We start from the raw sequence: 26,053 nt of genomic DNA on the forward strand, positions 1-26,053 counted from the left end.
GTCCCTGTGTGTCTCAGCAGCTCCATATGACATCCCCACCTGCATGCAACAGAAGCTAAAGAAGATTACAGCGGATAAAGTTCTTACGCTCAACGCTCCACTGAGACGCCATGTAGAATGGATCCTTCAGCATCACTGACATCAGAGACTATTTAATGACTCTGAAGTGCTGAAAACACAATCAATAACATAATATTACAAGATATCAGTTGTATAATACCATATGAACCTGCACCCTTGAGTAAAAATAAGTCCTTTATGCAAGACTGTTTTCTTTTTATGCATGTTTATCCCACATTACAATTGCAAATTCTAATGATATAAGGATTTAAAAAGCACAATATTGCATGAAATTAGGCCTATTTCTTTATATAAGGTAATTGCAGCTATGGTAAGACACTACAGGGAAAAATGATTTTCAGGAAAGAAAGTAAAAAAAAAAAATGTATCAAGATTTTTTTGCCTAGTGTTCATTGTATTGTAGTTGTAGATACAATTATTTGACTTACATAACCTGAAGAAGCCGTTTAATTTGATGCTTTGCTTGCATGCTAACTTCAAACCCACATGCTTTAACAGTTAGCTATTTTATGGTTTGTTTGGGGTGGGGATAGTTGTAACAGTTCATTAAAAATTTTACAATGATGATGATTTTACTCATGATGATTTCAATGAAACTAGTTATCAGTCATATCCTCTGTTAAAGGTGCTCTAAGTGATGTCATGCGTTTTTAGGCCAAAACATTTTTTGTCACATACAGCAAACATCTCCTCACTATCCATTAGCTGTGTCCCCTGAACACACTGTAAAAAAACGCGGTCTCTGTAGTCGCCACAAGCTCCGAAAACGGCAATAAAAACAAACTGGTGCAGACTGGACCACTAAACATAATAAACACGCTCCAGCCAATCAATAACCGACAAGAATGATTTTAAATGCGCGTTCATGACTGTTTCAGGAAGCACGGAGGGGAGGGGGAAGAGGAGGAGGAGGGAGGGTCTAGCTAGTCTCTGTTTTGTTTGACAACACTTCGAACGTCAACAGGAAGTTACTCCACCCAGGATCGCTTAGAGCACCTTTAAGGCAAAGTCACATGAGTTTTGTTTTTTGTTTTATTTTATTTGCGAGGGTTTTATGTGGTAAATGTGTTCCCAATGTAGTTTATGTGCATGTCTTGTCGGATTAAAAAAATCTGCTCATTTTTTTGCACATTTTTAGAATTTATGCACATCTCTGCGTTTCCATCCAGCATGTTTTTTATATGCTATCCCAAATGTCACATAAAATAGGTGGGTGGAAACATACTGTAGCTAGTGACTAAACACTTATGTGACAGGAATACAGTACACACACACACACACACACACACAAACACACGAGGTAGAAGAGATGAAGCAGAAGGAGAAGCAGAAGAAGCAGCAGAAGTAGAAGGAGAAGCAGAAGGCAAAAAGCAAGAAGTGAAGAGCAAAATAAGAGCAACGACTATATGTACAGGAAACTTACATCCCCTTAAACTTGTATTTTGAAACATACTTATCCTTTATGTCATAGTGACAGGTCAAATGTCAAAGAATAGACACAGAAGGTGATGTTTTGACACCTTTAGGAGAATATTGCAGATCTTGCATTATCTCATGTCTGCAGAGATGGAAACAGACATATTTTGATACGAAGGTACATCACACTCAATCTTACAGTTCAGAAGAGACACCAAAAGATCTTACATTTGGAAATATTCAAACATAGCAGAGAATATAGCAGTAAATATATAAACGATTAAAGAAAAATAAATGAATAATAATATATAAAGAATAATTAATAAAACAAATAATATGAATAAATAGCCTACATATCATAAATCTTGACCATTTTGGATCAAGCCTGCCACACAAATCCTGAAAAGTGAAGCCAAAGCCTCTCGATCGCCCCCAGGAGGCTGGAAGAGGTATAGATCATAAACCCCGCCCACTCTATGAAATGTAATGGAACGTGAGACAAACTAAACAAGCAAATTATTTGCTAATATTTCATAAGCAGACTAACGACCCGAACACTAGGCGGCAGTATCTCACCCCAGCTTGTTTACATCACAGCTGAAGAAAAAGGAAACTGGTCACGTTACTCGCTTACTCTCAGTAATGATTTGGACGTGTTTTTCTGATCTCTTATCTGTTTTATTTGTGTATGTAGTATAATCTAAGTGAAATAACATACATTTTTTTACGATCGGATGGGGTGAAGGTAACTTGGTTTTACTTTAATTTTTTGACGTTCGTATCTATTAGCTCATTAACGCGCGCTAGCTGTATTACAACCTGGAAATAAAGCACTGAGTTACTACAGTAAGTATCATACTTAACAACATAAATATAAAGCGAAAACGTCTCTTCTAACTAGAGTAAGAAGTGTTGTGATTGATAACAGACAAGAAGTTATCATTAATGCCAAAGTGTTCCTCTTAACAGGACTGCTAAAATGAACATGTTCAGTTTCTATGCATTTATCCTGTAATCACGAGTAAATCACATTATTGACGGCAGAACTGAAGAATAGTCATGATTAATGGCTTTTTAGAGGAAGAGGAGTGGCAGATGATTCATCACAACGGTTAAAAGAGTGAGTCAGGAGATGTTTGTCCCCTAGATACTCAAAATCAACAATTTCTGATGTTTTGGAGAGTAGACAGCACCAAGTCCGAGAAATCTATTGATTTCAACCTTTATGGATTTGCAAATAAATTTGCTTTTTTCAAATTATGGAAAGCTAAAGACAAAATAATGTGAGTAAATATATTTAGTAAAACATGCATGATAGGGGGTTGTTGTTGTTGTTGTTGTGGTGGTGGTGGTTGATGACTCATGTTCACTGTTTTTCCACAGATGTCCATTGTGCAGTGTTACCTCTGGTAGGATGATCAAAAGTCAAGAGCAAGATGTAAGATCTCTTTCTTATTTTTTCCGGTTTGGCTGTGTCATGGGCAATGACAGATCTGAATATTGTACTAAAATTCCTAAGCAATGAGATCTTAAGGGTCTAAGATATTGAAGTCGTACAGATATTGAGGCTTAGAAGATGGGCTGCAGGATTTTCTTTTTAAAGGTATAAAATGTCATAAATGTTTGATAACTGTACGTTTTGGTATTAAAATGTTCCTTTATTTTTTTTAGGAATTCATTGCAGTGAGAGTTCAGGATCCTCGTGTTCAGAACGAAGGGTCGTGGAACTCATATGTGGACTTCAAAATTTTCCTTCATGTGAGTATTTCTGTCTCAAGGATTTCTAATAATATAACCAAATTACAATCTAATAATGTGACTCTAACCATGTTCCTAAGACTTTTTAATACTTCATTGAGCAGTTTTACTTAAAAACAGTGGCCAGTTGCTTAAACGTCTTAGACTAGTCTTAAAAGTTAGTCATCTAATTTTTTTCTTCAAGACTGGACTTAAATCTTTAAAGTCATTACATAAAAAGGTAGATCAGTCTAATTTGAATTGGAAAAGACTGATTACCCCTTGATAGTTCACCCAAAAAGGAAAATTCTCTCATCATTTACTCAGCCTCAAGTAGTTCCAAACCTGTATGAAGATATTTGAAATCTCACCCCCATTGACTATCATAGTAGGAAAAATAAGTACTATGGTAGTCAGTGGGATCTGTTTGGTTTCTGACATTCTTCCAAATATCTTCCTTTGTGTTCAGCGGAACAAAGAAATTCATACAGGTTTGTAACACCTTGAGGGTGAGTAACTGATGAGAGAACTTTCATTTTTGGGTGAAATATCCCTTTAAATGCTAGTTGGTCAAACTAGTTCTTAAAACACAATCTTAATAACATAGTGGCTGAGTTTATGCATCTGGCCCCAAATTTAGATGTTACGATGACAATGTTATAAAGAATTTCTCAACAAAAACTTTATATGTTTACAAATGATTGGTAGTTCTGTATTGTTTACAGTAGTGGTGTTGACTGATTCAATCACAGCTGTGTCCTCGTTTCATTATTTGTGGAGTTGATTGATGGGAGTTTCCATGCCTCATTGTTTTTTTTATTATCTTTACCCTTTTAATGACAATCTAAAGAACAAGCTGTGCTAAGGCTGAAATACTGTACATAATGCAATTTAATGCACAGCAAATGCTGCTTAAGTGAAAAGATTGATGATGCCTAATAACCTGTTAATAAGAAGACAGTAATTTCAAAATGGCCAAATATTGGCAGATATATCAGTCCATAACTACTAGTATACATGTTATTCTTCTGTTGTTAAGCAGTTGTTTTTGTCAGGTCTCATGTTAACTGTATCAGTGATCTGATTTGGTTACTTGGTTTCATTTATCAGACAAACAGTAAAGCATTCACTGCCAAAACATCCTGTGTGAGGCGTAGATACAGCGAGTTTGTGTGGTTGAAGAAGAAGCTGCAAAAGAACACTGGTCTCGTGTAAGTTCCTTTGCACAAACGCTGTCTCAGCAAATGTGCTTCATTAAAAATATATACTTATTGGAAATCATTTGTCAGATATGGCAATTAGAAATTCAAGTAATTCAGTTTAAATGAACTGTAAGCAATGTTACTGTACTGCCATGTCATAGGGACGTTTTCTATTCCAATAAAAAGTAAAATAAAGCAGTGCCTTTTAATCTTTAAAATTTTCCAGTTACCCATAATACATTGCTGTATTTTCCCCAGGCCTGTTCCTGATCTTCCCAAAAAGTCTATCTTCTCGTTTATTAACGATGACTTCATTGAAAGAAGGAGAAAAGGTCTTCAGAGCTTCTTGGATAGGTCAGTCTAGCTCTTTAATCAATCTTCTAGTGTTTGCTGGTGTTAACAAATGATAGAAACAAAAATAGCATTACAGAAATATTATTTGAATGTTAAACACACAGTTTCTGGCATTTCGTCTTCATCTACAGGGTGCTGCACATGACGGTATGCCTGTCAGATAGCCAACTCCATCTTTTCCTGCAGACTCAGCTTCCTGTCAAGCACATTGAGGACTGTGTGCAGGGTCACACCCCTTACACTGTGACAGAGGCCATTCTGAATTATGCTTCCTCCAACCTCGGCTGGGCCCAGGAGGAAGAGGGCGGGGCCCAAGAATTATGGCCCACCCCTGTTCCTTATGAATCTGTAGAGAGGTAAAAACCGGTCGTAATGACATAAAGCACATGATGTTATAACATCAAGGGTGTTTTCAGACCTGTAGATCATTTGCTTTGTTTCCGAAACAGGGACTGTTGCATTTTCTTCTTGGTTCGGTTCGCTTTCACAAGGCAACATTTCAGAGCGTACCAAAACGTTTTTATGCAAGTCTACGTCATCCATCAAGATGGATTAACAAGTTCTGACAAGTTATATTTAATTATATTAATATACATTCAGCCTATATAATAAGACAAAGGTCTTTGAGGTCTAAACAAGTATATTCTGACCTAAAAACTCTTAAAACTATATTCCGTGACACAATAACAGTAATGATATTGTTAAGTGGGTTTAGTGGGTTTGCTCTTCTGCTATTGACGCTCACTGTGACAAATGCTTCCAGCATAGATCTGACAACAAGCAAAATGATACAAGTCGTGAAAAAACGGTTACCGTGATGATACTGGAGGAATATCGCATGGCTGAAGAAGGCTCTCAGCCAATCAAATTCAAGTTCCAGAACAAACTGCTGCTGCTATTTATATAACACATTTCCCGTTATGAATTATGATACTGTTTGGTTCGTTGGTCCGTTGGGTATGATTGCTTTCTCACCTCAACTGAACCTCCCCAGAGTTAGTTTTATATCAGGCTGAGACCCTCTCGTTCAGGCGATCTTGGAGTGATTGTTTTGGTTCAGATCCAAATATGCCTAAACAAACTGAACTAAGGGAGAAAACACACTGGGCTCAAAAAAAAAAAATGCTCCAAACAAGCCATGTGTGAAAATGCCCTAAGAACACTTAATTCCTAATGATATACTTCTCTCCGCAGCCCTGCTCCACACCTCCCTTCATTACAGAGTCCAGGAGCCACATTCAGTGGACCTCCAAATGAACTTACAGACGTTTCAGACTCCGAGTCAAGACTGAGTGATACAGACCAAACTGCACATGACCTGAAGCAGGTTATTGTCCATGAACAGCTGCCTCAGGAGGGAGAGAGTTGCATTAAACTAGTAGTTGAAGTCCATCCGAACCTTGTTGGTTCTGTAGATACTGAGGAAGAGGGCGGAATCATTGAATCAAATGAGGTCACCAAAGATCTACAAGGGTATGATCGTGAATATCCTGCTCCACAGATAGACGGACACCTTGAAGACAAGCCTTGGCAAAAAGATACAAGCAATGAAGAGGATCTTGATCAAGAAATATCTGCTGGCAAAGATGTTGTTGACATTACCTCAGTAGATGGAGTCATTGAGGAAAAGACTCTTGGTGTTCTCAATGAAGCAAAGAAGGGAGGTCAAGACGTTGGACTTGAACAGGACAGCACTGAGAGACAAACCCCTAAAAACGACCTTTATGAAGAAGATACAAGAGTAAGGATCCATAATAATGAAGTAACTCTGGATCGCAGTGCTGTCAATGAAGATGGTGCTGAGAATCACAGAGAGACTGTACTAGAAAGTGCAGCTATTACTGTAGATGTTGCACTCCATGATGCTTGTGAGAAGAACATGCCAGATACTAAAGATCATGATGAACCAGAGATAACAGTGAACCATACAGTCCAAGAGAATGGACTCAGTGATGAAGACTACAGCGAAGATGCTGCTGTCCAGGAAGAGGCCATGAATGTGAATGAGGAGCATGTTGGTGAAGTGAACAAGCTCAATGCAAAATGTCATCAGCCTAGCAGTGGCATTTTGATACTTGGGGGAATTGAGGAAGCAGTGAGCACACAAACCGCCTCCGTGACAGAGAATGTCAGCAACCTTGATGCAAAAACTGCTGATGACAACATGCTTATTTTAAAAGCCATAGAGACCGATTCAAAGCAATGTCAGGAGATGGACAGTCATATGATCATCACTACCCACCAACCAGATACTAACTAATTCTTATGGGAATTATTACAGTCATAGACTGGACCTATAGTGTTCAAAGAGCCAGTTCTTTCTCAGTCAACATACAAGACTGTTATTTCAAAATGAGTGAGTGAATGTAATTAGAAACGGAAGAAAACATCATGTTTTTCTGCATTGATCCACAGTTGATGTTGCAGACTGTTTACAGAAGATACACTGAATGATTAGACAGGCTGTTTTTCCCAACAAACAATGTGAACAAACAGAGATAATGCACTTACTAATGTGCCATTCAGGATTGTGAGCAAATTGCACATGCAACACATAATTCTGAATCCATGGTAGCGGGTGTGAAAGGGAACTTTATAAAGCAGCATACATCACTATGGCACCTTGATTCTAATTTTCATCAGAGATTTTTGTGGTTGTATGTTTTTTTTTTTTTGCTACTTTATCAAGAATTACACCATGATATGCTTATCTATTGTAGCATTTTCAAAACCCAATTTTGTTTGACTTGTCACTTACTAAAGCACTTCCCTTTTTTCCCCAATGGTAAAATCATGTTGCTCACATGTTTTCTCAGCTGGGTAATTTAAGGGAAAGTTCGCTCAAAAATGAAAATTCTGTCATCATTTGTTCCAAACCTGAAGGACTTTCTTCTGTGAAACACAAGAAGATATTTGGAAAACGGTCTGTTTTTCTGTCCAATGTTGTTTTGGACCCCATTGAAATTTATTGTATAAACAAAACAAAACAAAAAAAAAACAGTTGAAACACTTTTCAAAATATCTTCTTTTGTGTTTCACTGAATAGAGAAAGTCATAGAGATTTGGAACTCCATCGGGGTGAGAAAATGATGACAGAATTAGCTACTATCAGTGTGGTTGTTCAGAGTGTTTATTATTTCAGGGTCTTTGGTATTTAATTTCCTTGTTGCTTAATTTATGGTCAGAACACTAATTTCCATACAAAAACTTTATGAGCTAAGAAAAACCCCCAGATACATATAAATTACAGTGCACCTTGTTTGCAATGATAATGTATTTTATTTTCCTCTTCCTAACTCAACGTTACACAAGGTTGTTAGTACACTGCTCATTGACTGTTTGTCTGTATCCTGCTGTGATGTTACAATGGCTGCCTATAATGCTAATATGGGAACAGAAATGTACTCAAAAGGGACTTATTGTTGATTAACAGGAAAGAGAACTTCTTTATTTCCTTAAATAAGGTAATCTCTTATCACACACAGGTGTTGTTTTTTGCAAATCAGCACAGTACGATTAGGAACGCACAATAGCATTAACAAAAGAAAAATGAAGCTAAGTTATAATTTTATGTTTTAAAGGATTTTTAAGTTACAATTTTTAACAGTTTGAATTTTTACATTTTATTCATAGTTGTGAAGAGTGTAAGAACATCTTAATTGACCTCACGCCATGTGGAATGTGGTTTTACATTCATTTGAAGAGCCACCACACCTGTCGGTCTTGACTACATTTTACAGATGCTCAACACTGTATGTTTGGATTGTGTTTACTAACAGCAAACCAATAAAGAAAATGTGGCTAAAATGAAACTGAATGTCCTCTGATCCATGAGAGAACACGACAGAACCATGAGCACATTCACTATACCAACCAATACCAGTATATTTACTGACCAAATAAGTTTAAAAAATGCCATTAGACAGACACTCATAGAAGCAGCCAATGCATTTTCAACTGGAATAAACTACATGATTTTGCCCAGATTTTCAGTCTGGACAAGGTAACGCCAGTTGCTGAAAGTCAGAGCCAGTCTGCAGAACTGAGTTGACAGATTTTGACAAAATCGCAGTGTATGATGTTCACTGATTTTTTTTGCTTCAAATTTTGATTCCATTCCATCCAGTCAGAGGATATCGAACATGTTTGATATTTTGAGCCAAATTTAGATTCGTCATTTGTCTCCAATAAACAAGGCATGTGTTTGTTCGTGAGTTTGTTCTATTCATAATGGCTAGAAAGACTGGTAGTGTGTGATCCTCAGTCGTTTAGTGCATGATGCCCAGTTTTTTCTTTGTAACTATTTACAAAGTTGGCAAGTGTATAATGCCTTGTGTTTTAAAAGTTGCATTTCAAAATGAGTTAATGTATTATTTTATGTGAAATTTTGTGAAAGCATGAAATGGATACAGTGGTGTGTATCATGTTTTATTTAAAATACATTTTTAGATTCATGTTTTGTTTTGTCAGTAATCCTTGGAATATAATTAATGAAGTTGTTTGTGGTCCTTCTATCAATCAATTGACAGAGTTTATATATAAAAATATAGATTTTAAAGTAATCAACAAAACACAATAATACCATTAATCTCTTAAATATTAATTGAAGTTATGCGGTCACAGTTATGGCAACAGTATTACCACAAGATGGAGACAAGATATCAAACTAGGCAGTTGTTCTGCCATTTATGACACCATTACTATAAAAGTTGCTATTACGATGTACTAGTGATTTATATAAAACTGATATGATTAAGTAAATTACTTCAACATACATACATATATATATATATATATATATATATATATATATATATATATATATATATATATATTATATATATATATATATATATATATATATATATATATATATATATATATATATATATATTTATTTATTTTTTATTTTTTTTGAAATGTCAAACTTTTTGATGCAAATAACTCCCTAAAATATAAAGTCAGTTAAAAAAAATCATAAAACAACATGTTTCCAAAATGAAATAATTATTATAAATAATTTTTATTGTCATGTTACAAAAGCCAAATTAAATTATAAAATATTATCTGGATAATATTTACTTGGTATTCGGGTTACAGTGTCTTGTTATATTCACTTTTACAGTAATGCAAGATGCGTGAACTTTAAAATTAAATGAAATTATAAAAGGATATTTCTTACTGCTGAAATATAGAGATGTCAAAAGTGTTGTGATTGATCTCATGATTTCTGACCAGTTTTTAGAAAGCACAATCAAACAATTATATAAAAATCGGTAACTGTGTTAAAAAACTCTAATTTGAAACCCCCTGGTCTAGCTCATGATTAAATAGCAGGATAAAAAATATTACAACATCTTGCACAGCTATAGTTTCCTGTTAAGCAGACTTAACTTTACTCATCAGCATACTTTCTTAGTAAACCGGTGTGGTTTTCTGTGAATCTGGACTCAATATTTGAACTATGCTCTTCTCAGTGTATGAAAAGACAGTGTATGCTTTCAATATGTTGATACGATCTAACACACTGATAAACAGTGCTGAGTTCAAGGCTGAATCAACTGACCTCATTTCAAACTGTGACATCGGCAGGCGGGGTTGTGTGGCCGGCAGCAGGGGACTGCAGCCGGAATCATGGTGTAGTCAGCTGACGATACCCTGTCTGTGGCGATGTCCCACAGCAGAGCCTCCCTCTCTCTCTCCACTTCTTTCAGGACAGATCTGTACTCTTCACTCTCAGGGTTCAGAGGGGTCTCTTCTGCCTCGTCCTTTGAGAGGTCAAATATCAGAGGGGGGTCGTGATACTGCTGTTGTCCACTTCCTCCACCGCACGCCACTGATCCACCTGAGGGAGAACCAGTACCAGTATATTAACGGACCGACGGATTTAAAAAAAAAAAAAAAAAACTATGGACAGTACATAAACGGGAACAGCAAAAATAAATGATTAATATACTGTTAATTATTGTAACATTTTATACATTAATTAAACAGTTTTAAATGTGTACTCATTTATTCATTTAAAAATAATTTATTGTTTTACTGTAATTTATTATTTTGCATTTACATTTCTACATTTAAACATGAAATCATTTAAATTGTTATTTTTTAGAAATTATATTTGTTAATTTATTATTTCACTGTTACATTTAACTACATTTTAAATATAAATTAAACAAATTCATCAATTAATTGTGATTTAATTAATTTTTTCACTGTTACATTTTTTAAACATGAATTACATTTTAAAATGTGACATTTATTATTCATTTACTGTTACATTTAATTGCATTTTAAAGTGATTTAAAGTTTAAAACTACTTATCAAAAAAAATTATTTCATTTATAATTTTTTAACGTGAATTAAATAAAGTTCATAATATCTATCAATTTATAAATGTAACAGTAAATAATAAATAAACAAATATTTTAAAAATATCTATTTATTAATCAATTTAAAATATGATTTATTTGCGTATTTTACTAAATTTTTAAACAAATTCATTAGCTTAAAATAAGTACTTGTCAGATATTATTTATTTACATTTTTATTCATGAATTAATAAATTGATTCTTTCATATATATATATTTTTAATAAACAGAAACCTGTGATGTAAAAGGCCTTGTGATGTTTCAGTCTGATGGTTTGAAGGTCCCCAAATTGTCCTGCAGCGCCGCTGTTTGGATGCATGAGACTCTGATAATGGGAACAAGAAAAGAAAAAAAACAGTGAATATCACAGTTTTTGTTTTGGTCTATAAAGTGGTGTGTCATTCAAACTTACTGTACCTTATGCCCTGTGTCAGAGTCGTTGAGCAGAATGCATGTTATATCAATGCCGTCATACCGTCGATCCGATGGTGCTTTTACGCCAGCCAGGGAGAGGATGGTTGGAAAGATATCCAAACCACTAAGGATTAAAAGCCAGTCATCATGGTGAAAACAAAAACAATCAAGTTATACAATGCTCAAAATCTTCCAGTACCTCAGCAGGGCGCTGCTGGTGCTGTTGGGTTTGATCTTTTTAGGCCATGTGACCACTGTGGGAACTCTATGACCTCCTTCCCATGTGGTTCTCTTGGCTGAGCCACCACCTGCTCAAAAGAATGAAAACAGACTATAATATGATAATTTAATTAGTGTGTTTGTTATCTGAAACAATTGAAGAGAATCACTGAAATCTGCACCCACAGAAAACTCTTGGATGTTCACTCATTTACGATCTTCTATTTATGGTAGGTTAAAAGTATGAGACCTTACAAAAACAGAAAAAGGCATTTGTTTTTAATAAATAAATGGAGAAAGCCTTTTATATGGCAGTTACCTCTGCTTGTCTGCCATCTTCCAACAAAAGGCCCAACATGCCCAGCAAACTGGCATTTCTGCTCCCACGGGCCATTGTCACCTTAGAAACAGATGCATTTCATAAATTTACAATCAGAGCCTTTAGGAAAATGACTAATCCCACTGAATAAACTGAGTGAAATATGTGTAAAATAATTCACCAGTGAACCATATCAATGTGTTTTCCAGCTGCTCGGTGCTGACCGCCTGCATGATTGTCCCCACCAAGGAGTCCATGTCACTGAGGCTGGCTGTGTAAGGGTCTTGTGTCGTAACGTTTAGGAAGGTGTTATGGAACAGTGGGACATGCATATGAGCAAGAGCCACATACAGCAGGAACGGCTGCTGCTTAGAAATGCTATACAGACACAAAACAAATGATATTATTCAAATTGTACACTAACAGAAGGATTATTTTGATACAGAGAGGCAAAATTTAGTGGTACCATATTGCTTATCAGCTGATATTATTTGATCATAAATTCAGTAATATTGTGAAATAGCTATTTTCTATTTTAATATATTTTAAAATGTAATTTATTACTTTGATTACTGTCAAATGATCCTTTAGAAATCATTCTATTTTTGTGGAAACAGTGATATATTGTTTTCAGAATTCTTTGATAAATAGACAGTCCAAAAGAACAGCAATTATTTGAAATAGAAATATTTGCAACATTATAAATGTCTTTATTCTCACTTTTGATCAATTTAATGCATCCTTGCTTAATAAAAGTATGTTTTTACTTAAATTAAATCTCACTGACCTCAAACATATGAACTGTAGTGTACTGTATCAGTTTCTACTATTTAAATGTGCATGCTCATTAACTTTTTACTTAGATTACATCTCTTAAATCTCTTTAAATTTATTATTTAAATACATTCATAATTTAATACCACTGTTAAATGTTCTTTGCAAATCTTAAAATGAATATACATATTTCACACAGTACATTATAATATTGTGATGCCAAAAAATCACTTGTAGAATTTAAAACAATTTATTTAAATATATTCTCCCTGTGTCAGTGTGGGTTTCCTCTGGGTGTTCCGTTTCCCCCACACAGTCCAAAGACATACAGGTTAGGTGGATTGGACATGCCAAAAAATTGGCCATAAGTGTGAGTCCAAAGCCATGTAATGGGGAGGATTGTGGAAAGACCTACAACCTAACCTGGGAAAAAACATTGGCAAGAAAATTCATGGACAGTCTCTCGCATATGGCGAGAGATAATTATAGAATAACCAAGAGTCAGATACGGCTGGAAAGGTTAATTATATACAAACCCGATTCCAAAAAAGTTGGAACACTGTACAAATTGTGAATAAAAAAGGAATGCAATAATTTACAAATCTCATAAACTTATATTTTATTCACAATAGAATATAGATAACATATCATTTTTTGAAATGTCATACCAAATATTGGCTCATTTTGGATTTCATGAGAGCTACACATTCCAAAAAAGTTGGGACAGGTAGCAATAAGAGGCCAGAAAAGTTAAATGTACATATAAGGAAAAGCTGGAGGACCAATTTGCAACTTATTAGGTCAACTGGTAACATGATTGGGTATAAAAAGAGCCATTTAGAGTGACAGTGTCTCTCAGAAGTCAAGATGGGCAGAGGATCACCAATTCCCCCAATGCTACGGCAAAAAATAGTGGAGCAATATCAGAAAGGAGTTTCTCAGAGAAAAATTGCAAAGAGTTTGAAGTTATCATCATCTACAGTGCATAATATCATCCAAAGATTCAGAGAATCTGGAACAATCTCTGTGCGTAAGGGTCAAGGCTGGAAAACCATACTGGATGTCCGTGACCTTCGGGCCCTTAGACGGCACTGCATCACATACAGGAATGCTACTGTAATGGAAATCACAACATGGGCTCAGGAATACTTCTAGAAAACATTGTCGGTAAACACAATCCACCGTGCGATTCTCCGTTGCCGGCTAAAACTTTATAGATCAAAAAAGAAGCCATATCTAAACATGATCCAGAAGCGCAGCCGTTTTCTCTGGGCCAAGGCTTATTTAAAATGGACTGTGGCAAAGTGGAAAACTGTTCTGTGGTCAGACCAATCAAAATTTGAAGTTCTTTTTGGAAAACTGGGACGCCACGTCATCCGAACTAAAGAGGACAAGGACAACCCAAGTTGTTATCAGCGCTCAGTTCAGAAGCCTGCATCTCTGATGGTATGGGGTTGCATGAGTCCGTGTGGCATGGGCAGCTTACACATCTGGAAAGGCACCATCAATGCTGAAAGGTATATCCAAGTTCTAGAACAACATATGCCCCCATCCAGACGTTGTCTCTTTCAGGGAAGACCTTGCATTTTCCAACATGACATTGCCAGACCACATACTGCATCAATTACAACATCATGGCTGCGTAGAAGAAGGATCCGAGTACTGAAATGGCCAGCCTGCAGTCCAGATCTTTCACCCATAGAAAACATTTGGCGCATCATAAAGAGGAAGATGTGACAAAGAAGACCTAAGACAGTTGAGCAACTAGAAGCCTGTATTAGACAAGAATGGGACAACATTCCTATTCCTAAACTTGAGCAACTTGTCTCCTCAGTCCCCAGACATTTGCAGGCTGTTATAAAAAGAAGAGGGGATGCCACACAGTGGTAAACATGGCCTTGTCCCAACTTTTTTGAGATTTTTTTGAGAGTGTTGATGCCATGAAATTTAAAATCAACTTATTTTTCCCTTAAAATGATACATTTTCTCAGTTTAAACATTTGATATGTCATCTATGTTGTATTCTGAATAAAATATTGAAATTTGAAACTTCCACATCATTGCATTCTGTTTTTATTCACAATTTGTACAGTGTCCCAACTTTGTTGGAATTGGGTTTGTATATCATGACAACTCTCAGAAGAGTTTAGAATGGTAATGGATATGACAATGTAAATGTATTTGGTCTTGGAAAAATTGATCTGCTACAGTTGAGGATATTGCTGCTTCTATTGATTATTGCTGCTGCTGCTGCTGCTGCAGAGCAATACAGGGAACTGGTACTGCTAAAACATACACAGACATGCTGCACAAATAGCATATATGAAATTATCCATAGAAGATCTATATAAGCGGAGCTGGGGAAGGTGGAGGGTTTCAGAGGAACACTGAATGTACGCTGCAAACTGCTACAGCAAACGTTGACCAACTATTTAAATGTTAGCAGCAAGCTCATTGGCTGCAGATGCAACAGGAACCAATCGGATTGTGCTATGTTCGACTGGATTGTAAGCAGGTTGCATTAAGGACCAAACTTGGTATATATATATATATATATATATATATATATATATATATATATATATATATATATATAATATTATAATCTGCCATCTATTGCTATTTGCCATAACATGAAAACTATTTATTGAATTTTAATGTCAATACAATTTATTGATTCAAATAGATTTAGGTGAGGAACTAAGTGAAGTGATTTTGGCTTTAAAACAGTCACAGGTCTCGATTCTCTGTGCAAGTGCACAGCTGAAATGAGAAATAAATGAGACTTGGCTGTGTACACCCCAACAGATGATGAGCTATCCTTAGACTGTGTCAAAGGTCAATGCTGCAACTTCGCCTGACCAGTAAACTTGTTTACAGACCAGACCTACATATTGACTGATCAAAGTCCATAAACAATTGCCCCTGTGAGTAGCAAAACTGTTTTTATAATCTGTTTTTAATCAAGAATGTTTGTGGTTTCACTAAGTACTAAGCCCTTTTTAATTCACACATTCAGTATTTTACCAAGAAGTTCAAGAGGTTCAATAACCTTTAATAACAATAATGTTATTAATAAAAAATATAAAAAGTGCAATAGAAAGTAATAATTATTAGTAGTAATACTGAAAAGCACAATTTGTCAGGAAGGCAGACCATGAAATGAGCTCAGGTCGGTATCCAAATCAGAATATATGACTGTATATAATCACAGTCAGAAGCAGTGAACATACCTGGCTGTGAATATCTGCTTGACTGCCACTCTGGCATATCTGTCTTTAAGGCTCCATGTGTCCAAGGGTTGTTCAATTATTGTCTCATTTTCATACAAAGGTAATGCCACTTGAGTGTAGCATCCTTCATGCTTCCTGTAGAGTCAACATTTTACATACTTCAGTAAAGCACGAGACAAACACAAAACCTCAGGCTATACGGCATCTGATGTGTGTTTTGATAATGATGACCTGGATAGTAACACACACCTAGTAGTATATTGATTAAGGATGCAGGGAGGGCAGCTAGGAAGGTCGAGGCCTGGTTTGTCAGTGCAGCCCATATCATTACTATAAGGAATACCGAAGTAATAGTCAAAACCTGTAGGGTAAACCCATAAAAATAAGCATATCCACATGAAATAGCTCAAAATAAATGTTTACAACAATTACAATTTATATATCAAAATGTAATTCATTCTGAAAAAAAAGAATTCCATGTCAAGAAATTCTTTAGAAAATGACTTTAAATTTTATTTATTTTATTTATGTCTTTAATTTTTATTTTAATTAATTTAATATTAATTTATATATGTTTATAATTATTTATTTATTTTTATTTATTTATATATATATATATATATATATATATATATATATATATATATATATATATATATATATAAATCTGCCATTTTAATTTGTAAAAAAATATTTCACAATATTACATTTTTTGCTGTTTTTTGGATCAAATAAATGCAAAAATATATATATTTTTTGCATTGATTTGATCCAAAAAACAGCAAACACAGTAATATTGTGCAATATTTTTTTACAACTTAAAATGGCAGATTTCTATTTGAATATATTTTAAAATGCAATTTATTCCTATATTATTATACATATTTCTATTATGTATATTTTAATATATATATATATAATTTATTATTTATTAATACATTTTTATTTAACAGTGATTCATCTTTAAAAATATCATGCATAATTAAAACATTAAAATTTTACCTCTATGAACAGGATTATAGGAACCATTGTGTCCAAGATGCCATTTTCCTGTTTTAAAATCAATATAAGCGTAATTAATATTTGGTAAAGAAATATTACAACATATAAGTTCAGATTAGGAGGCTTATTAGCTGCCATGGCGACAATGAGCATTTGTTAATCAGGAACTAACACAGCACAGTGTTGAGTTCATTGCTCTCAGGATGTTAATCGTGTTGTTCTCAGCAGGTTCTTAGAGTTTCTCTGCTTACCGATCATGGCTGTATAATAACCTGCGTCATGCAGGAGCTGAGCAAACGTTGTCTCATTGAGTGGCAGTCCTGCGACTGACCCCACTGCAAAATTATGAGTGACCCCGTTGCGCAGCCCGTGTCTGCCGGTCAGGAGGGCAGCGCGTGAGGGTGAGCATGTGGAGGCAGGAGAGTGGAAGTCTGTGAATCTGCAAATCACCACACACAAGCACATATAATTAGACATAATCAGACACAAAACTGTGGCATGCATGGCCAAATTATAATGACAACACTACCTTTTGCCCTTCAGCATTAATGAGTCGAGCCAGGGTGTTGGTGTGGAGTTATCAGGCCTGTTCACCCAGAGGTCACCCCATCCAATATCATCGGCTAAGATAATGATGAAATTGGGTCGTTCCTTCTCACCTGTTTTGTTCTCCTTTCTAATATGGCTTTTGATGTGATGAACCAGTCCAGAGAACAGAAGCAGTGCACATAATCCAAACTGTGCCATTTTTAAATGCTAAATCTAAAAAAGAGAGAATAAAACAGTCATTTAAATTATGATATATCTGACAGAGAAAAACAAACACTCTGATTGCTACTTCAACGTAATTAGACCAGGGGGAAAAACATAATTATAAAATACAGTGTGATTAATGAATAAGGTCAATCAGAGATCTTCAGCAGGGTTCTGTGGCAGGGTTATTATAGTCCACTAATACTAAAACTATATATAAAAAAAAAACATTTTCATTAGTTAAAATAAAATACTGAAAAAACTACTACTAATTTTATTTCAGTTTGTTGCCAAGGCACCATTTCTTATTTTCATTTAGTTTAATTTGATATACTAAAATAACTAAAGCTACAATTGAATTAAAAAAATAAATAAATAAATAAAATTAATATGAACTATACACATTAAATTACAAAAACACAACAAAATTAATTCAAATAAATTATAAAAATGATAAAATGATAAAAATAAAAACTAATTCAAATAAATAAAATATTAATAAACTATTAATAAACACTATATAGAATTTCAATGATACTAAAATAACTGGTATGCAGTGGCACCTTTTTATCTCAAAATCAAAAAAAAATGTTTAATTAAATATGCAATAAACAAAAATACAATACTGTCAACTTCAATCAAAGTTAAAGTTAAGAAACTAAAGTTAATTTTAATGTTAATTTAAATTAATATGGAGAGGTATATGACTCTGTACATCATTAAATAATTTTAATGAATTTGCAATGTGAAGAATCATAAATATATGTAAATACATTAATATGGTACTATATGAATGATATTTTAGGTGTTTGATAGAATGTGTAATATTCCATGCTCTATACCTGGTAAAGACCCCTGAATTACATAAATGTGCATCTATTAGATTTCATTAATGACATATAGTGGTCAAACTAATAGTAGGCTACACTATAAAGTAACATCTAAATTAACTAGTTTTATTCAAGTCAAAAATATTATTTAACATCACTGAATGAACCTAATACATTAATTTATACCAACAAATTTGTATGGGTTAAATTAGGTATAGCAATTTGAGGTTGCCACTTTGTACAGCGTAGGAACCATCTGAGGTTGCTGTTTTTCACAGCATAAAGCCCTCTGGATGTCTCTGAGGAGAGTCTTTTCACTGTCAGGTTTGAGCAGATCTTACTGGCTGTTATGTAACAAACTTTACCTAATGCACAGGTCCTTTTAAAACATTCAGTACAGTCACGCCTGCGGTTCCCACTTTACACTATAGCGGGAAGAAGAGACAGAGGCACACAGCATGTTCTTTTGACATTCCAGCTCAAGGGAAAGGGGGGTTGTTGGTGTGGCCTTTCATTCAACATTGACTGTAAACCAATCCTCAACTCACTCAACAGCTGAAACCTCCCACCATAGAGGAGCTCAGTGTTTGAGACAGTGGAAGCACCACATGGACTCTTGGCCGTGGACACACACCACAGCACAGCAGAAGAGCAGCAACATTCCCCTCACTGATAGGAACAGGTAAGCACTCTTTCTTGTTTTGGTTGTTAAATGTTGTTAAACTCCTATTGACATTGGTCAGTTAAGTGCCTCACACACTAATACATGCAGGAAGGCTCAAGGGCACACATATATATTTGTATAGCGTTCTTTATCATAGAAACGACCACGTGGCAAAGAGCTGAGAAAACATATATTCATGCTGAAATCTAATGGAGCAGCTGGTGGTTGGGAAAATTTGCCAACTCACCTTATGGTTGATAAATTGCAAAGTGATTTAGAAAATAATAAACGTGATCAAACATGAACAATTAAATTTTTTAATTAATTATAGGTTTAATAAATGTCTATTTGGGACAATTTCATGCCACACAGGAGTTGTTAAAGATGCTTTTGAAGTTACAGCAATAACGTTATGGAGGAAGTTTCGCGGTCTGAATATGATGGGAATGGAGCTGTCCTACAGTGTTAGCTGTAAAAACATTGGAAAAACTACAAACCTCAGCTTTAAACTGCATAGAAATTAGAGGATATTAAAAAGCGATAATATAATATACTGCTCACCTAATGCTAAGCGATGGCTTCATTGAAAGTGTTTCAAATGTTGTTCTGCTCTGCTGCCTTAAAGCGCATCAGTTTGTTGACACTCGAGTCCCGCCCCTCTCGTGACGTACATCCCTCTAGTAACGCCACTCGCGCTACTCGCCTACTACTCCACTGGGTGCTTCTCAAACAGAAGGCAGCATCCTGTGTCCTTCCCATAGACTGTAAAAAAAATAGGTCCTTCCTAGTGCAGTCCTTCGGAGGCTAGAGTCATCAGCATTAAACGCTAGAATGACAAAGTGTAGTAATTGCGCATGGCTACATCACACGTTTTTTTTAGTATTATTTAAATAAATGCTCTGAAAATACATGTTATTTAGCCTGTCCTCAGTATGAGGTAACAATGTAAAATTGCCAAATAGAGTGTTTAAAAATGCAACAAATTCAAAAATATGCATTTAAATTGAAAGGCAGAGATATGTACACTGCCCTCCAGAAGTTTGGAAACACCCCTGGCAAAGTGTGGTTTTGGATGACATCAGCATCATTTTTTTGGTGCAAGTACATTAAAGTAACTTGACATTATCATTGAAGACCAGCAATAATAATTTTCATTTTGATTACATAATAATGCCAATATATACAGTTGTAAGAAAAAGTATGTGAACCACTTGCAGAATCTGTGAAAAATGTTAACAAAATAAGAGAGATCATACAAAATGCATGTTATTTTTTGTTTAGTACTGTCCTGAGTAAGATATTTTACATAAAAGATGTTTACATATAATCCACAAGAAAAAAAAAATAAAAAATTTCTGAATTTATTCAAATGGCCCCATTCAAAAGTTTGTGAACCATTGATTCTTAATACTGTGTGTGGTTACCTGGATGATCTATGACTGTTTTTTTGTTTTGTGATGGTTGTTCATGAGTCTCTTGTTTGTCCTGAGCAGTTAAACTAAGCTCTGTTCTTCATTTTTCTTTGCATATTTGAACCCTTTCCAGCATTGACTGTAGGATTTTAAGATCCATTTTATCACACTGAGGACAACTGAGGTACTGATACACAACTATAAAAAAAGATTCAAACATTCACTGATGCTCCAGAAGGAAACACGATGCAACACGATTAAGAGTTTGGGGGTGAAAACTTTTGAATTTGAATATCAAGGTAAATTGTACTTATTTTTTCTTCCCGGAAACATGCAAAATATCTTCTGTTGCTTCCGGAGGGCAGTACTAAATGAAAAGCAATGATATTTCAATAAAATAAGAAAAATTTGGACATCTTCATCCTGTTCAAAAGTTTTCACCCCCCAAATCTTAATGCATCGTGTTTCCTTCTGGAGCATCAGTGAATGTTTGAACCTTTTTTAACAGTTGTGTTTGAGTCCCTCAGTTGTCCTCAGCGTGATAAAATGGATCATACAGTCACTGCTGGAAAGGGTTCAAATATGCAAAAAATACTTAAAAACTAATGAATCTGCAGGACCTGGAGGATTTTTCTGAAGAACAGAGCTCAGTTTAACTGTTCAGAACAAACAAGGGACTCATGAACAACCATCACAAAACAAAAAAACAGTCGTAGATCATCCAGGTAACCACACACAGTATTAAGAATCAATGGTTCACATACTTTTGAACTGGGCCATTTTAATAAATTCAGCAATTTTTTTTGTCTTGTGAACTAAATGCAAACATCTTTTATGTAAAATATCTTACTCAGGACAGTACTAAATAAAAAATAACATGCATTTTGTATGATCTCTCTTATTTTATTAAAATTATTCACATTTTCACAGATTCTGCAAGTGGTTCAAATACTTGTTCTTACAACGGTACAGGTCAAAGTCAGACATGCCCCTTTGCCAGCTGTGAAGTTATTTTAATAAAATATTACAGGGGCACAGTTTTTAATTTCATGGTAACAGTAAGTTTAGTCATCTAATATTTATTTTTCATTTTATTTCACACTTTAAGTAAACATTAACAACACTGGTCTTTAGCATACATTAGATGTTCAACTGAACAGAAATCTGTACCGTAAAACCTGATACAAAAAAAATAGTTAAATTTTAAAGCTAATATTGCAGTTGTTTCGAAATTTGAATTATAAAAGTTGTTTCTAGCATTATCAACCATGTACATTGAAGTTAACTCATCAGCAGTGTTTAAAATTAAACATTGTTTGGTTGCATTGTGGAGATGTCTCTTTATAAGGGTGAACGATCATAGATGTGTTTAAATACAGTTTACTGATGGATGTGAGCGGCTGTAAAAGTTGTTAGACTTATAAACTTAAAATAGCTTAAATTTGTCTTTGTCACATTCACAGGTCAAAATGGCACAGTGGATTTTCCGACTGAAAGGTTGCCTCGGCTCTAAAGTGTACTCAGAGGTTCCAGATGGTGGTTGGGGTTGGATTGTGGCTGTGGCCTTTTTCCTGGTGGAGATGTTTACTTATGGGGTTATCAAAAGTTTCGGGATTTTCCTCAAGGACCTAATGAGTGATTTTGAGGAGAGCAACAGTCGAGTATCATGGATCATTTCAATATGTGTCTTTGTTATGACTTTTACAGGTAAAAACCATCACTTTTACTTTAAATTTTAAAATTCTGCTTACCTGCATGTTGACTATTTTTTTATGTGTTCATTTCTGTGACTTTGGCATCCATTTCTATGCCCCTTTAGCACCTTTATCATCAGTGCTGAGTAATCGATTCGGCTTCCAGCCAGTTGTGATGTTAGGAGGATTTCTCATCTCTCTGGGCACAATCTCAACTGCATTCACCAGCTCCATCAATCAGATGTACCTCAGTATTGGGATTGTGACTGGTAGGTAAAGCCTTGCACTATACATACACTACCGTTTAAAAGTTTAGGGTTAGTATGATTTTTTCAAAGAGATTAATACTTTTATTGAGAGAAAAAAGTACTGTATATACTTTAAAATGTTGCAAAAGATTTCTATTTCAAATAAATTCTGTTCTTTTGAACTTTCTATTCATCGAATTGAGCATAAAAATATTATCAACACTGATAATAAGAAATGTTTTATAAGCACCTAATCAGCATATTATAATGATTTTCTGAAAGATCATGTGACACTGAAGAGTGGAGTAATGGCTGCTGGAAATTCAGCTTTGCCATCATAGGAATAAATTATATTATAAAATACATTCAAATAGAAAAATAGTAATAATACTTTACAATATTACTGTTTTTACTCTATGTTTGATTGAATAAATCGAACAAAGCCTTGGGAACATCAGAGATTTTATTTAAAAACATAAAAAAAAAAATCTTACCAGACCTAAACTTTTAAAAGGTAGTGTATATAAAACAGAAATTAATTTTTAGAGAGTAGGAAGAGAAATTTATGCAAAAAAAAAAGTCTGAAACATTGAATTCATTTCATTAAAGTATGTGTGTTCATATTCAAACTGTACTTTGTTCAAATCCAGTGTTAGGGAAAGTTACTTTTAAAAGTAATGCATTACAATATTGCAATATTTTATAAAAAGGTAACTAATTGAGTTCTTTTTATGGAAAGCAATGTGTTATGTTACTTTTACGTTACTTTTTCTAACCTGGGACAGCTTGTTTGATTTTTTAATTTTTGATAATACACACACACACGAGTTCTATTTTTGGCAAATGTAAAGACCCTTTCACAACAAAAGTGCAAATGAAGAAGCCTCATGGCTAAAGGAAATGCAAATTCACACATAGTGGGCGCAGCTCAAACAAACTATTCAGATGTGCTGTCATTCTGGATTGCAGAAAAATAGGACACAAGAGAAAAAGTTCAACACTCTTACTCAACAATAAAAACAAAAATTTAAACACAATTGTGATGTTTATCTAAAGTATTTCTTGCTTATTAGTATGGTTGAATTGGTCATTGAAGGTCAGCAGCAAAGACATTATTTAATAAAGTGAAATTAAATACATAAAGGCCCGGTTTTACAGACAGGGCTTAGATTAAGCCAGGATTAGGCCTTAGTTCAATTAAAACATTTAAGTAGCTTTTATAAACATGCCTTAGAAAAAAATAAATATTGGTGTGTATCTTGAGACAAAACAATGGCACTTACATAAGATATGTCAGTGCAAGTTGCATTCAGTTAAACCAGCTCAAACATGCATTTTAGTCTGGGACTAAGCTTAAGCCTTGTCTGTGAAAACAGGGGACTGTATATTTGTGTTTAACATATTCAATTATTTCAGGTTTGCAAATTATTCAGAGTTTGCATTTCATTGTTTTTATTTAGATAAATACTGAACCTGTTTTTGTGCAAATGAGATGTGTAAGAGCATGCTCACATTTAGAACTACAATAACCATCATTTACACAGCGCACACAACACCTCTGCCCTTACTCCTGATTTTTCTCATAATGGGGACAGGAGAGGTATCTGTTAATAAATCGGAAAACAAAGTAACTTGCATTATTTATTTGAAAAAGTAACTCAGATATTTAAAAGTAATGCATTACTTTACTAGTTACTTTTAAAAGTAATCTGATTACATAACTTGCATTACTTGTGATGCATTACCCCCAACACTGTTCATATCTGTTATGTTTATACTTGAGAAGTAGAACAACTAAACTGCTCCAGAATTGTCTGCAAATCAAGACATTTTACAATAAAATCTAATAATGTATATGTTTGATTGAAAAGATTACAGGTATAAGCAAAACAAAGCCTCTAATGATTTTCAGATGTTCTTTCCCCTCTGTAGGACTGGGTTACTGTTTGACATTTCTGCCAACCGTCACGATCTTGTCCCAGTACTTCAGCAAGCGTCGATCTGTGGTCACAGCCATGGCCTCCACTGGAGAGTCATTTGCTATATTTGCTTTTGCTCCAGGTAAGGGAAGGCCATACTCAACTGCAATATAACATGATCAAATTTTATGTACCATTATTTTGAAACAAGAGTTTTATTATTGCAACATAAAGAGTCGCACATATCTCTTCATTGTTTCTGCAGCGTTCACAGCTCTCAAGAATTGCATTGGCTGGAGGTACACAATGGTGGTGATTGGCACATTGCAGGGCATCATTATTATCTGTGGGGCTCTGCTCTGTCCTATAGTCATCAAACCAAAGACTTCTCTAACAGAAACTGAGCAGAAGATCACATACACTCTCCCTGAAGAACAAATGCAAGGTTCTGTGTGCTCTGGAGATTCAGGCGTGCAGTCACTTGACGAGCTGGAACGGAGCCTCAAATTTAGGAAGGAACAGGGAGAAGCGGAACCACTTCCGATCCTCCCAAAACAAAAGGACACTATGAGTAAAAATAAGCTCTTGGATTTGACTGTACTAAAAGAAGGTAGTTTTTTGTTTTATTCAGCATTTGGACTCTTTGCAACACTGGGCTTTTTCGCCCCACAGCTGTATGTGGTGGAGCTCAGCGCCAGTTTGGGTACTGAGAGGGACAAGGCTGCCTATATGCTGTCAACAATGGCCATCGCTGAGATCTTTGGACGTCTCTCTATAGGATGGGTCCTGAACTGGGGGCACATTAGGAAGATCTTCGTACTTCTTGTATGTGTGTCACTGATGTGCCTAGTCCTGTTGTTGTTCACTGTGGTAAATGGCTTCTGGGGACTAGCAGTGTGCTGTGTGCTTTATGGCTTCTTACTCGGGAACATCGCATCCACGCACATACCAATGTTGGCCGAGGATGATGTTGTAGGGATCCAGAGGATGCCCTTAGCTGTTGGCGTCTATGTCTGTATTCAGAGTTTTGCAGGATTGGCTGGTCCACCTTTAGGCGGTAAGAACAACTGAATTTCTTTTTATTATCAATGTTGAAAACAGCTGTACAGTTTTTCAGGATTCAGAAAGAGCAGTATTTATTTAAAATAGAAGACTTTTGTAACATTTTAAATGTGTTTACTGCAATTTTTGATCAATTTAAAGGTGCCCTAGATTCAAAAATTTAATTTACCTCGGCATAGTTAAATAACAAGAGTTCAGTACATGGAAATGACATACAGTGAGTCTCAAACTCCATTGTTTCCTCCTTCTTATATAAATCTCATTTGTTTAAAAGACCTCCGAAGAACAGGCGAATCTCAACATAACACTGACTGTTACGTAACAGTCGGGGTGTACGCCCCAATATTT

General features: G+C 35.0%; 3 protein-coding genes across 7 annotated transcripts in view; 2 read left to right on the top strand and 1 right to left on the bottom strand.

Annotated features, from left to right (window-relative positions):
* Positions 1-20,031, bottom strand: arsg (arylsulfatase G). Of its 2 annotated transcripts, XM_067369197.1 has the most exons (13): positions 19,932-20,031; positions 17,653-17,885; positions 17,375-17,562; positions 17,124-17,171; positions 16,371-16,482; positions 16,122-16,256; positions 12,296-12,492; positions 12,115-12,195; positions 11,776-11,884; positions 11,580-11,700; positions 11,397-11,487; positions 10,357-10,635; positions 1-39 (listed from the first exon to the last, which is right to left on the bottom strand). In XM_067369197.1, the coding sequence occupies exons 2-12, from the start codon at positions 17,868-17,870 to the stop codon at positions 10,358-10,360; spliced, it is 1,578 nt and encodes a 525-aa protein (XP_067225298.1). In that variant the 5' UTR covers positions 17,871-17,885; positions 19,932-20,031; the 3' UTR covers positions 1-39; position 10,357. The 2 variants fall into 2 exon arrangements, with proteins under 2 accessions (XP_067225298.1, XP_067225297.1); XM_067369196.1 differs by lacking the exon at positions 1-39 and having other exon boundaries at positions 9,868-10,635.
* On the top strand, positions 2,069-9,092 carry snx11 (sorting nexin 11). 4 transcript variants are annotated; one of them, XM_067369876.1, is made up of 7 exons: positions 2,069-2,343; positions 2,881-3,100; positions 3,169-3,255; positions 4,345-4,445; positions 4,695-4,790; positions 4,922-5,146; positions 5,985-9,092. In XM_067369876.1, exons 2-7 carry the CDS (start codon positions 3,074-3,076, stop codon positions 7,048-7,050), a joined length of 1,602 nt encoding a protein of 533 aa, XP_067225977.1. In that variant the 5' UTR covers positions 2,069-2,343; positions 2,881-3,073; the 3' UTR covers positions 7,051-9,092. The 4 variants fall into 4 exon arrangements, with proteins under 4 accessions (XP_067225977.1, XP_067225978.1, XP_067225980.1 ...); XM_067369877.1 differs by having other exon boundaries at positions 2,069-2,242; XM_067369879.1 differs by having other exon boundaries at positions 2,070-2,242; positions 2,881-2,935.
* The window catches only part of LOC137007621 (monocarboxylate transporter 7), a 9,225-nt gene continuing 2,473 nt past the window's right edge, over positions 19,302-26,053 (top strand). The window contains exons 1-5 of the mRNA XM_067369198.1: positions 19,302-19,388; positions 22,246-22,489; positions 22,602-22,745; positions 24,657-24,785; positions 24,909-25,700. Of these exons, the coding sequence (XP_067225299.1) occupies positions 22,252-22,489; positions 22,602-22,745; positions 24,657-24,785; positions 24,909-25,700 (1,303 nt within the window). The 5' untranslated portion in view covers positions 19,302-19,388; positions 22,246-22,251. The remainder of the gene's footprint in view (positions 19,389-22,245; positions 22,490-22,601; positions 22,746-24,656; positions 24,786-24,908; positions 25,701-26,053) is intronic.

This window comes from Chanodichthys erythropterus, chromosome 19, assembly GCF_024489055.1.
Source record: "Chanodichthys erythropterus isolate Z2021 chromosome 19, ASM2448905v1, whole genome shotgun sequence".
NCBI classification, from domain to species: Eukaryota; Metazoa; Chordata; class Actinopteri; order Cypriniformes; family Xenocyprididae; genus Chanodichthys; species Chanodichthys erythropterus.

What these genes read in the sequence shown, in the direction of transcription:
- snx11 (XM_067369876.1), top strand. Translation starts at nt 3,074, where the DNA reads ATGGGCTGCAGGATTTTCTTTTTAAAG. An exon ending in GCAGGATTTTCTTTTTAAAG is followed by an intron (nt 3,101 to 3,168) that starts GTATAAAATGTC and finishes TATTTTTTTTAG; the next exon opens with GAATTCATTGCAGTGAGAGT. An exon ending in CCTTATGAATCTGTAGAGAG is followed by an intron (nt 5,147 to 5,984) that starts GTAAAAACCGGT and finishes TTCTCTCCGCAG; the next exon opens with CCCTGCTCCACACCTCCCTT.
- arsg (XM_067369197.1), bottom strand. Translation starts at nt 17,870, where the DNA reads ATGGCACAGTTTGGATTATGTGCACTGCTTCTGTTCTCTGGACTGGTT. An exon ending in TTAATGCTGAAGGGCAAAAG is followed by an intron (nt 17,563 to 17,652) that starts GTAGTGTTGTCA and finishes GGTGATTTGCAG; the next exon opens with ATTCACAGACTTCCACTCTC. An exon ending in CTATAATCCTGTTCATAGAG is followed by an intron (nt 16,483 to 17,123) that starts GTAAAATTTTAA and finishes TTTACCCTACAG; the next exon opens with GTTTTGACTATTACTTCGGT.